This window comes from Anthonomus grandis, chromosome 6 (genome assembly GCF_022605725.1).
Source record: "Anthonomus grandis grandis chromosome 6, icAntGran1.3, whole genome shotgun sequence".
NCBI classification, from domain to species: domain Eukaryota; kingdom Metazoa; phylum Arthropoda; class Insecta; order Coleoptera; family Curculionidae; genus Anthonomus; species Anthonomus grandis.
This window is the reverse complement of record NC_065551.1, coordinates 14725179-14739112: the sequence shown is the minus strand read 5'-3', so window position 1 is coordinate 14739112 and position 13934 is coordinate 14725179. Positions and strand designations below refer to the sequence as shown.

Below are 13934 nucleotides of genomic sequence, written 5' to 3'. Positions count from 1 at the left end.
CTATTGATTATTGAGTACATATGGAATTATTAAGCCAGATTCATCGTTGTTTAAGATTTGTTTGTATCTCTTATCGAGCAGCTTTATAATTGGGTGGAATCATATGATATTTTATGCAGACAAGATGCAGTTTTTAGTTTGTTTTTCTTTTTCTTCTATTAAAAAAATAATTCAAAGAAATGAAGCTTCTGATCAATGAACCATGGAACTACATGAACAAGGTTTTCAAAGAAAAGGAAATCAAGTAAAAATTCTAAAAGTACACTAGAAAAAGTGCCATTTTAATTTTGGGATATTTGATACAATTGATTTGACAAGATTGCTGTTATACAATATTAAATACCCTTATATAAATAAATATTGTATATGAATTAGTATCCTTATTTAAATAATTAAATACCAATATTGTTGCTTACCATGTTCTCCTGCAGATGCGACATAAATTCCGTCAATTTCCGACTTAAAATTGGGTAATTTAAATTTGACAGGTAAACTCACAATAACTTCAACAGCTTCATAAACCGCTATAGTTTTTAGTGCCGCGGCATTGCCTAATTTCCACAAAACCAACACTTTGTCCCTTCCACAAGAAATAAAGTGTTCATTGTCATGTGAGAAGGAAATAGCAGTTACTTTACTGAAATGGGCATCATAGATGGTTTTTAGTTCACCTTTTTCTAAAAAAATCGAATAAGTTTTATATTAATAGAGGGAAAGCTATATTATTATACTTAATTCGTAATAATTGATTTTTCCATCATCGGCTGAGGCAAAAATACCATTTTCTTGAGGATGGAATTCTACCACATTAACCACACCTTGGCAACCTAAAATGAGTGTTAATTAAATCTAGAATATTTACTAATAATTGCCTCAGAACCTTTTAAATTTAAAATACAAGCTTGAAACTGCAAATCCCATATTCTCACTGAACTATCAGAGCCCCCCGAAGCTAATTTTAGTCCATTTAACTTTAGTTTAGCCACTGGGCCCTTGTGGATGTATTTCCACATTTTTTCCAGCTCCCCATTAGAGTTCCACAGCTGAAATATTAAATTATAATTCATTTATAAACAAGAGATGGAGCGAGACTACTTTTAAAAGTCCACTCCGGTGGGATGAGACAAACTGGTTACCATCGGTGGTAAAAGTTTGTATGGAATCGATTTCTTCATTTTCAGAGTTTTCCCCTATAGTTTGTGTTACTGTGCCTGTCTCATAGTTTACAAGATTTATACAAGATTCTGTTTGGCAATAGAGTGTATCCTCAATCCATTGGAGGTTGCCTCCGGTGTAAAACGCGCCATGTTTTGATTCCACATCGAATCTAAAAACAAAAAAGGAAGTTGCCTTTTAATAATAATTTTATTTTTGTATTTATTTTTACATCCAGGTTAGTTAAGGAGTGAATTTTTTAACACTTTAATCGTACATGTAAAAAATCTAGTTTCAATGACTTATCGAAACTAGATTTTTTACATCTTGATTATTTCTCTTAAACATGTATATTGCAGAGGTTCTGCATATGTTCACGCGCGGAAGAGGTAAGTATATGTCGAAACGAAAAGCCCCTTGTGGAACATTAAATTCCAGTTTTTTCAAGTAATTGTAGACAACAATCAACTTTATTTCTTGGGCTTTTCCATATGTTATGCATCATACTTGCAATGAATTTATGTTGTTTTTTTTTTAAGTTTCAAATGTGGAAAACCTTGTGGGAAATGGACACCCATTTGTCTAATTTCTAGGCATTTTAAATATTTTCGTTAAACATTTTTAAGGTTTTAGATAATCGCACCATATTTAAGCTTTAACCTGACTAAAGACATAATTGAGTCTTTTTAATGTTTAAGCACAGATAAATATACGCTACGCTAATATTGCGCGAATATATATATATTCGCGCAATATTCGCTGTGGTTTAAGTCATAAAAATCAGTCATATATAACTTCTTGAACTTTTGGAAATTACATCCTCGATGTGCGGAATAAATTGCTTAGGGTCGAATGTCACACCAAGATCATGGATTGGTCAGTCAGTGTTTGGTCTATTAGAGATTCTATTATTTATTGAATATGGAAACTGTATTTTGTTATTTTTGTAGGTAAATGTAGTGATATTACACTTGCCGGCGTTCAAACAAGGCATATATCGCTCACAATAAACAGCCAATCTATCGAGCTGGATCTGGAAGTTATTATAGCTGTTTTGCCTACCGTGCGGTGGAATTTGTCAATTTAAATTATTTGCTGGTGGCTGGCTCTGGTCATTATTATTATATACGTATATTGATTTTTATTTAACTGTTTGCTTCTTATTATTGTTTTTTAACAGTACCGTAATTGTATGTATAATGTATGGTGTTATGGAAGATCGTTTTACGCGAATAACACCTTTTGTGTATACATATATGCTATATTAATGCACAATAAACTTGATTTTGACTATAGTCTTGCAATGTTTTAATTGTACAGGGAGTCACAAATTCGAGTCTCACCATTGGGATCTCGTAAACTAGAAGAATTACAAGGTCGGTTAAATTAGTTAAGACTCAACTCTGGTCATTATTCTTGCAAAAATCAATACACCAAGTTTTTAAAACAGATGATAACTTTTTTTTTTCTTCTCTCAATATTGTATGTCTGGGTTGTGTTAGTAGGCTTAAGTTGTCTGTATATTTATTTTTATTTAACTGTTTGCTTATATTATTATTGTTTTTTTAACAGTACCGTAATTATATATGTGAATGCATGGTGTTATCGAAGATCGCGAATAATACCTTTTGTGTATATATGCTATATTAATGCCCAATAAACTTGATTTTGACTTTGACTTGTATCCTTATTATGAATTATATTATCGATCAATTTATATTTATTTAAAAATTTGTAATAAATTTTATCTATTAAATAAAGGGGAACTCGTTGTTAAGAGCAACGTGTTTTATAATATTCGGTTCTTTAGCAAAAAGAGGCAAATTTGTAAGAGTAAGGATTATAATTTAAAGAGTATTGAATTACATTATCGGTAGTGGTTGGCTTACGATATATTTCAAAAATAGGTTTACCGTTGCATTTCTTAATTAGAAGGTCTAAAAAAGGCAAAGTACCATCTCTTTGTTCTTTGATGGTAAATAAAATGTTTGGGTCTAAGGAATTTACAAAACTAAGGAAATTTGGCAAGTCTTCCTCCCTGGCATTCCAGACTATAAAAATGCCATCCACATACCTCTTATATACCGTGAGACCATCTCTAAACCTACTGTCAACTATCTCTCTTTCTAGATGGCTCATGAAAATCTCAATTAGGAGAGGCGAAAGACATACACTCATAGACAAAGCCAAGACCTGTCTGAACATTCTATTGTCAAACTGGAAAAATGTTTGATTGATCACTATATCGAGTAAGTCTAAAAGACCATCAGTGACTATTTGACTGAGAGATGTTTTTAATAGGATAGTTGTCACTAACTCTAATTGGAGTAACTAACTAATAGGACAGTTGTCACTAACACTAACAAGGATTCTAGCATGGGGAGTTAACTAAGGAAACCACTGGTCTTATGAGAAAATTTAATTTTTGTAAAATACGAGTTGGTGGGGTCTCTATTAACTGTAATGAAATCCTCTGAATCCAGAAAATCCAATACCTTTTGAATATAGTAATTCTTATTTAAAATGACTAAGCAATTAGCCTTGTTAGCTTTTGACAGTATCATTTAGTTTAGTCATTTAGTTGCAAAACCCTGACTTTATGTTTTCTTTGTTTTAATGAATTTTGTATGTTGGTCTCTGAGAATAATGGATGAGATTTTTGTATTATTCTCTTATTGTGAAAGGAAGGATACTATTTACATTTAAAAAAAGTTAGTACAGGTTTAGAACTTTAAAACTCTTACAATTTACCTTTAAAATAATTTGAGATAAACGTTTTAAAAAATAAATGAGTTTTAGTCACTTCTCAAAACTTCACAAATTCACTAGTCTTATATCAAACAATTTTCGCTTTTAGAAGCTTTAAATCTGTGTAAATTGATTTAAATGTTATCAATTAAGTAAAGTAATCAATTAAATCCACTATACCTACGGCCAGTAAATAAAAGTGAAATTATAGAAAAGATTAATTCTTTGAAAACCAATGGTAGTCCTGGTATTAATAAAATTAATGTAAAACTAATAAAAAATAATCACATGTTTTTACTTGACCCTCTGAAACACATAATCAATTTAATTTTTAGAAATGGTATTGTACCCGATCAATTTCAAATATCTGTCATTACCTCAATATACAGTGCTTTTCTTTGAAGTCCTCCCCCCCATTTATTTTTTGAACGGGTCAAAAAAAATTTTTGAAACTTGGCATAAGTAAATTGGTCTATAGATACTATTTTTCACTGTAAACTAGGTAGTTGTAAATTCCAAGATGGCGGCTGGGCGACATCTTGAGAAAAAATTTTAAATAGAAAAGGGGGTCGTGTGGTACCTCATTTTAAAGGTCTCCTGTACATACTCCTGTACGTACTCCAGAGATCTTTGTAAATATTATTAACCTAGTCAAGGATCATGGTGTGATACTCTGTGATCCAATACAGACAGATCATGAGGCTGTATTCTGTACTATAAAATGTGATAAACTGAAGCCGATTAAGAATATGATATATAAAAGAGATTTTACACTGACTAACTCTGAAGAATTTGAATATTATTTAGAGCATCTAGATTGGCGTGAGTTATATTAGACTGACGATGTTAATACTAAAGTAGAAATACTTAATTCTAAACTGTTAGATTTGTTTGATATGTTTTGTCCATTAAAGCTCAGAAAATCTGGAAGTACCAGTCCACCATGGCTAACCCATAATCTAAAAAAAATGATTGAAATGAAACATAAAGCCTTTAAAAAATATATCTCAGTAAAAACTGCTTCTAGTAGAACTTATTATATTGATCTAAAAAATTATGTCAATAAGGCTATAAAATTAGAAAAGAAGGCATATTTTTCCAATGAAATAAATAAATGTAAAGGTTCTAGTACAGATTTTTGGAAAAAAGTTGCTAATTGGAGAATTATTAATAATGAATTTACTCCCATTCCAAGTAGCATTAAAATACCAAATATAATAAATAATTATTTTATAGATAGTACACCTGCTGCACAGGTTGATCCTGTTCTTTCAAATGATTTTCTCAGCTCATCTATAAATTCTGATCCATTTACATTTAGACTTGTAACAAAACTTGAGGTGCTTAGGGCCTTGAACAGTGTTGGGAGCGGTGCGGTTGGGATAGACGGAGTTTCTATACGCATGTTAAAATCTTGTATTTCGACGTGTCTAGGCCCTCTTGTTAATATTATAAACTCGTCTTTCATGGGCGTTGTTCCTGATATCTGGAAAAGGGCTCTCATAATGCCTGTTCCTAAAGTATCCAGCCCAACTTCTGTGGGTGAATTACGGCCAATTAGTAGACTTCCAACTCCATCCAAAATAATGGAAAAAATTGTAAAAACCCAAATACTAGATTATCTTCTTCCTAAATGTAGAATACCTAAATATCAGTCGGGATTTAAGACTAACCACAGTTGTGCCACGGCCTTGTTGAAAATAACTAGTGATATCGCAAGGTCCTTTGATAATGGTCACTGTTGCCCAACAGTGCTCATTGACATGACCAAAGCTTTTGATACTTTAAACACTGATCTTTTAGTAGCTAAATTAAATCATTATAACCTAAAGGCTAATGGATGGTTTGGCAGCTATCTGGGAAATAGGGAACAGGCAGTAAGAATTACAGATGCTGAGGGAGCAGTGAGCATCTCAAACTGGAGGGTTGTGGGCAGGGGTGTGCCTCAGGGCTCTATCCTGGGGCCACTTTTATTTATACTTTTTGCATCAGATTTGATTCAACACATAAAACACTGTAAATACCATATGTATGCAGACGATTTACAAATCTATAGTTCAACCCCGGCTAATGAGTTGTCCACTGCTTTAACCTTCATTAATGATGACTTGGAGCATATCTCTCTTTGGGCTAGTCAAAACTCCTTATTTATTAATTCTAAAAAAACACAGGCTATATTGTTTTCTAAAAATGAGATAAACTTAGAAACTGCCACAGCTGTAAAAGTTAAAATTAACGATTCTGAAATTAATTGGACTAACCAAGTAAAAAACCTTGGTTTGCACATGGATTGCAGGTTGCAATTTGATGCTCATGTAACCCATGTTTCTCAAAAATCATATCACAAACTCAAAATTCTGTATGAATTCAAAAATGTCTTACCCCTAATTAATAAAAAAATTCTTACTGAAAGCCTAGTACTTAGTATACCTGCCTACCTTAATATTGTATAAGGTCCATTCCTAACTGAAATTAACAAATATAAAATTCCAAAAATACAAAATTCATGTGTGTGGTTTACTAAAGATCTTTCACGCAGGGATCATGTTAGTCAGCATATTTCAGAAATTTATACTTTAAATATGGCAGAGAGAAGATTTGCAATTCTTTTAGCAGTCTAGTATATAAAGTAAAAAATCTCAAAGAGCCTGCTTATTTGTCGGAGTTTTTGATGGGCCGTGGAGATGCCCATTCAGTAGATATTTGCCATAAAATTTTTTTTCTATTCCTCAGCATCCCACTGAATTTTTTAAATCTTGTTTTGCCTACACAGGGATCTATACTTATAATATCTTGCCTGTGAGTTTTAAGGAAGTAAGTCACACTACTTTTAAGCATAAAGTTAAGGACTATATAAGGGAGAGCAATATATCAAATAATTTATTGTGACACATAATTATTTTACTGAATATATACATATGTATGAATAAATAGGTAGGAATATTAGCAGTCTTAGTTTTAGGTTTAGATATTTAAGCACGGTGGTTATTAAAATACGCGTAGCGGTACTTTCCACCTTTGTATGGTATTCTTATTTTATGTCATACAATAAAGTTTATTTTTATTTTTATTTTATTTATTTTTTTTAAATAATAAAATAATCTTTATTGTATGCAACAAATAAATTACATCTATTCTTTAAACATACAAAGGTGGAAGGTACCGCTAGGCGACTATTAATAACCACCGCAATAAATAATAAAAGGACATTTTTCAACACACAATTTCCTTAAAAATAAAAATTTGAATAAAAATGATTTAGAGAACCAACCATACTAGAATCAAAGTTACACCTGTATTAAAATATCAGCAGTCTCCAAAAATTTTTTTATTTAGACTTAAAAGAGGCCATGCCTAAATCTTTTTTAATTTCTGCAGGTAGGCCATTGTAAATACAGGCAGAAGTATATATGAAAGAACTTTTTAGAAATTCAGTCTTATGCTGGGGAATTGCCAGTGTGCTTTTATAGCGAATATTTACATTATGTGTATCTCCCCTTTGAATAAGGAATTCTGACACATATTCTGGTTTATGAAAATTAAGTAATTTATGTACAGTGCAGCTTATACCCAAAAATCTTCTTTGGGCCATATTAAGACTATAGACCTGCTTTACATGCTCACTCACATGAACCCTCCGAGGCAAATTTCTAGTAAATCTTACACAGGAATTTTGAATTTTCTGGATTTTATATTTATTTTGTTTAGTTAAAAAAGGACCATATACAATATTTAAGTATCCAGCAATACTAAGCACTAAACTCTCTGTAAGGATTTTTTTTGTACTAGCAGGCAAAATATCCTTAAATTTCTATAATGACTTTAATTTATAATATGACTGTTGACAGATCTTATTTACATGCGCATTAAATGACATTCGATTATCCATACAAAGGCCCAGGTTTTTTACTTGATCTACCCATTCCAATTCAACACCCTTAATATTTAATTTACTTGGTGCTCCATTATTCAAGGTACTTTCATTTCTTGAGAACAGGATTGCCTGTGTTTTACCAGAATTTATAAAAAGTTTAAAAAGTGAGTTTTTGTCAGCATAATCAGAGATCCTCTGTAAGTCAGCATTAATTAAATTCAAAGCTTCAGGCAGGCAACCAACCAATGATGGCAGATAAATTTGCAAATCATCTGCATACTTGTGATACCTGCAGTAAATTATTTTATGAATTAAGTCAGCCACAAATATTATAAAGAGAAGTGGTCCCAACACTAACCCTTGCCGGACTCCTGAGTTACATTTCTTCACCCAGAAGTTACCACACCCTCATCATTAGTCAGCTTTACTGCCTGTTGCCTGTTTTGAAAGTAGCTTTTAAACTACCCATTTGCCTGAATATTGTAGTGCTTTAGATACTACAATAGGGGGACAACATTGTCCCCCTGTGATAGATATCACAAAAGCCTTCGATACTCTCAATATAGAACTTTTAAGCTTTTAGAACTTTTTTAAGCTTTTATTAATCTCTCTTTTTAATGGCAAAACTAAAGCACTACAATATTCAGGCAAATGGGTAGTTTAAAAGCTACTTTCAAAACAGGCAACAGGCAGTAAAGCTGACTAATGATGTGGGTGTGGTAACTTCTGGGTGAAGAAATGTAAATGTAATGGTTGCTGTTGGGACCACTTCTCTTTATAATATTTGTGGCTGACTTAATTCATAAAATAATTTACTGCAGGTATCACAAGTATGCAGATGATTTGCAAATTTATCTGCCATCATTGGTTGGTTGCCTGTCTGAAGCTTTGAATTTAATTAATGCTGACTTACAGAGGATCTCTGATTATGCTGACAAAAACTCACTTTTTATAAATTCTGGTAAAACACAGGCAATCCTGTTCTCAAGAAATGAAAGTACCTTGAATAATGGAGCACCAAGTAAATTAAATATTAAGGGTGTTGAATTGGAATGGGTAGATCAAGTAAAAAACCTGGGCCTTTGTATGGATAATCGAATGTCATTTAATGCGCATGTAAATAACATCTGTCAACAGTCATATTATAAATTAAAGTCATTATAGAAATTTAAGGATATTTTGCCTGCTAGTACAAAAAAATCCTTACAGAGAGTTTAGTGCTTAGTATTGCTGGATACTTAAATATTGTATATGGTCCTTTTTTCACTGAACAAAATAAAAACAAAGCATGTAAAGCAGGTCTATAGACTTAATATGGCCCAAAATGATTTTTGGGTATAAGCTGCACTGTACATAAATTACTTAATTTTCATGAACCAGAATATCTGTCAGAATTCCTTATTCAAAGGGGAGATACACATAATGTAAATATTCGCTATAAAAGCACACTGGCAATCCCCCAGCATAAGACTGAATTTCTTTCATATATACTTCTGCCTGTATTTACAATGGCCTATCTGCAGAAATTAAAATTTAGGCATGGCCTCTTTTAAGTCTAAATTAAAAAATTTTTGGAGACTGCTGATATTTTAATACAGGTGTAACTTTGATTCTAGTATGGTTGGTTCTCTGAATCATTTTTGTTCAAATTTTTATTTTTAAGAAAATTGTGTGTTGAAAAATGTCCTTTTATTATTTATTGTGGTGGTTATTAATACTCGCCTAGCGGTACTTTCCACCTTTGTATGTTTAAAGAATAGATGTAATTTATTTGTTGCATACAATAAAGATTATTTTATTATTTATTTTTTTTTTTAACTTTTTATGTTTTCAGAAATATATGACCAACCTTTTTTCTTAAAAACATAAATTTTTTGGCAAGGGAAATAAGATTATTTTGGGTGCAAAATTATTAACAAATTTCAAATTTGCATTAGTTTTACTTTTAGGTAATTCTATAAAATTATTGGTTTTATTTCTTGTTTCAGACTTATGATTTACATATTTTTTCAATTCACAATTTGTATATACTAAAAAATACTTATCTCCAAGAGGATAAAAACTGTACATCAAAAATAAACTGAGAGTATAACAACCTCTTAGGGTAAAGCCTATTTTTTCTATAAATTACTTTAACTAAATAATTTTGTATGATGTTCAATGAACTCAATGTATTCTTATACATACCACCCATACAACAATACCATATATCTTAATAAGGATTCTACAAAAGATGTATATACAGATAACAAAAGGTTTTTAGATAAAATGTTTCTTAAGACATAAAATTTATAAATTATTTTTCTAATATATGATGTTAGTTTTTCTACCTGATTTTCCCATTCCCGATGTCTATCTATAATGATGCCCAAGTATTTTATTTTTGAAACCTCTATAATTTCTTGGTTTGAGTTTTCCACTTTTATGCTGTTAAAATCCGGGGGTTTGCCAATGTTATCGAGAATGCCATGTAATTTGTTTTGTTTAGATTTTTTTTTGTTTTTTTAGAAGTCAATTTAAAATTATTTAACCAATTTTGTACCACTGTTAGTCCATACATTTTGTTTGGTTTCATTCCAAGATTTTGCAGAAAAGATTAAAGCAGTGTCATCTGTGTAAGATATTATTGAGCCATTTTTGAGTTTTAAGTTAGGGTATTTATATATGTTAAAAACAATATTGGACCCAACACTGTGCCTTGTGGTACACCTATTATCATTTTTAATGGATCACTTCCCGTTTTTCCTATTTTAACATATTGGATTATTTTGCATACATAGCTTTTAAAGACATCTAACATGACACTCCTGATCTCATTTTTCTTGAGAGTTTCTAAAAGCAGGACATGTGGAACCGTGTCAAATGCCTTTGCTAAGATGGTAAAGAGCATTTGATGTAGGTACTCAAGTTTTTTAAAAAGCCAAACTGTTTATTAGACAAAATTGAGTTTGATTGTAAAAAATCAAGTAATCTGTCCTTACAGCACTTAATAATTTTACCAAAAATTTTGGTAAAACTATTAATTAAATTAATGGTCTATAATTGTTTATTTTTGTCTTATCTGATTTTTATATATAGGGGTAATAACAGATATTTGAAATTGATCGGGTACAATACCATTTCTAAAAATTAAATTGATTATGTGTTTCAGAGGGTCAAGTAAAAACATGTGATTATTTTTTATTAGTTTTACACTAATTTTATCAATGCCAGGACTACCATTGGTTTTCAAAGAATTAATCTTTTCTATAATTTCACTTTTATTTACTGGCCATAGGTATAGTGAATTTAATTGATTACTGCTTATTATAAATAATATAATCAAATCAACATTTAAATCAATTTACACAGATTTAAAGCTTCTAAAAGCGAAAATTGTTTGATATAAGACTAGTGAATTTGTGAAGTTTTGAGAAGTGACTAAAACTCATTTATTTTTTAAAACATTTATCTCAAATTATTTTAAAGGTAAATTGTAAAAGTTTCAAAGTTCTAAACCTGTACTAACTTTTTTTAAATGTAAATTGTATCCTTCCTTTCACAATAAGAGAATAATACAAAAATCTCATCCATTATTCTCAGAGACCAACATACAAAATTCATTAAAACAAAGAAAACATAAAGTCAGGGTTTTGCAACATTGATATTGTCAAAAGCTAACAAGGCTAATTGCTTAGTAATTTTAAATAAGAATTACTATATTCAAAAGGTATCGGATTTTCTGGATTCAGAGGATTTCATTATAGTTAATAGAGACCCCACCAACTCGTATTTTATGAAAATTAAATTTTCCCATAAGACCAGTGGTTTCCTTTGTTAACTCCCCATGCTAGAATCCTTGTTAGTGTTAGTGACAACTGTCCTATTAGTTAGTTACTCCAGTTAGAGTTAGTGACAACTATCCTATTAAAAACATCTCTTAGTCGAATAGTCACTGATGGTCTTTTAGACTTACTCGATGTAGTGATCAATCAAAAATTTTTCCAGTTTGACAATAAAATGTTCAGACAGGTCTTAGCTTTGTCTATGAGTTTATGTCTTTCGCCTCTCCTAATTGAGATTTTCATGAGTCATCTAGAAAGAGAGATAGTTGACAGTAGGTTTAGAGATGGTCTCACGGTATATAAGAGGTATGTGGATGGCATTTTTATAGTCTGGAATGGCAGGGAGGAAGACTTGCCAAATTTCCTTAGTTTTGTAAATTCCTTAGACCCAAACATTTTATTTACCATCAAAGAACAAAGAGATGGTACTTTGCCTTTTTTAGACCTTCTAATTAAGAAATGCAACAGTAAACCTATTTTTGAAATATATCGTAAGCCAACCACTACCGATAATGTAATTCAGTACTCTTTAAATTATAATCTTACTCTTACAAATTTGCCTTTTTTTGCTAAAGAACCGAATATTATAAAACACGTTGCTCTCAACAACGAGTTCTGCCATTAAAAAGAGAGATTAATAAAAGCTTAAGTTCTATATTGAGAGTATCGAAGGCTTTTGTGATATCTATCACAGGGGGACAACATTGTCCATTATCCAGAGATAGAGCAATATCTGTTGTTATTTCTAGAAGAGCTGTTGTATATATTAAGAGCTATAATTTGGTCTAAAGCCAGACTGAAATTTTGGGATAATGTTTCTGCTTAATAAATAATCCAGCAATTGACCTTTTACAATTTTCTCAATTAGTTTAGATAAAGTTGGCAAAATACTAATTGGTCTTAGTTCATTAATATTGGTTGGATTGTTCATTTTAGGTACTGGAGTAACAAGGGCTTTTCTCCAGATGTCAGGGACGCACCCAGAAGATAAAGAATAATTAATAATGTTCACTAGAGGTTTTAGGCAAATAGGAATGCAGGCATTTAACATTTTTATAGAGATCTCATCTACCCCTATAGCATTGCTTCTAATACTGTTTATGGTTTTATAAAAAACTCTTTTAGATGTGAATTTAAGTTTGCAAGTGTTAATTAAGTAGGTAGGCAAATTCAAGTAGTGGTTTTAGAAATTATTCGGGGTATTAAATATTTCATAGTAAATTTTTTGATTGGGATAAACACTTTGGATATATTAGTTTAGTTAAGCTTTAATTTTTTTTCTTTTGTGTATATTATATACTTAGATAATAAATGGGGTAGATACAGGGTTACTGTACCTACCACCTAACTTTTCAATCATTTTTTGAAGAGGATTGGAATCATAAATCAATTAAGATATTTATTATTGATATCAGGAGAAATTTGTATTAAAACTCTTTCAGTTTTTTTCTTTTTCTCACAAAAAAAACTAGTCTCGTAGCTTAGCATTGTAACCTCCATAAAACGATTTAGTTATTTTGTTGTTAAAATGTGGACAAATAATTATTAAAATCCCTTGGGAATGTCAGGTGGTAGGAACATTATAACGATTAGATAACAGCAGGCGCGGACTACAGATAGCATGCTGGCAAACGACATATGCTGCATTCTCGATTTGGTTGGTGGCAACCATCGGACACACATAAAGTCTAAAGGAATATATTCTATTACAAGATGAAAATGAAATGTGCTTCAGTATTTTGACAGTTAAAAGTTAACCTAAAAATGCAAAAAAATGGAAAAATATATCATAACGAAAGGGAAACTTACGCTTCTTTTAGCCTCACGTTGTTAGACATGTTTTATTTAATTCCTGCAACACTTTTGTAAATTAACTTAAATAAGCACTTAAAAACTTTAGTTTTTAGAAAAGGAAATACACATTGTTTACACCTTCAGATTAGAGATATATACACTGCATCCCCACTATCAGCAATGTTGCCATATGATATGTCCCACGGACGCAACGTTGCCCGAATTGTACAACTCTACCAATTTGATACAATTAATAGTAATATTTGTACAAAATACAACTGGATCATTTCTGGTACATTTTTAAAATATAAATTTTTAATAAAAAAAAACATAAATGTAGATGTTAAATAGTAAAATGTTTAGTAGATTTGGTAAAAAATTATGGCTAATCCGTATAAAAAGCAACATAAGAGTTTGTGGTATGCAACCCACATCGCAGCATATAGGATTTTTAATTTCTATTCAAGGCTCGTCAAAAGCCTCTTGGTTGCGTTACGCGTATGGGATTCACAGGTCTGTTTCACGTATTTATTTCTAAA

The 13934-nt window shown here is 31.0% G+C and overlaps 1 protein-coding gene across 1 annotated transcript in view; it reads right to left on the bottom strand.

Annotated features, from left to right (window-relative positions):
- The window catches only part of LOC126737207 (transducin beta-like protein 3), a 44250-nt gene extending 30675 nt beyond the window's left edge, over positions 1-13575 (bottom strand). The window contains exons 1-5 of the mRNA XM_050441988.1: positions 13411-13575; positions 1096-1327; positions 881-1043; positions 732-827; positions 417-677 (exon numbers count right to left, since the gene is read on the bottom strand). Coding sequence (XP_050297945.1) covers positions 417-677; positions 732-827; positions 881-1043; positions 1096-1327; positions 13411-13439 — 781 coding nt within the window. The 5' untranslated portion in view covers positions 13440-13575. The remainder of the gene's footprint in view (positions 1-416; positions 678-731; positions 828-880; positions 1044-1095; positions 1328-13410) is intronic.
- Between the last annotated feature and the right edge of the window lie 359 nt (positions 13576-13934).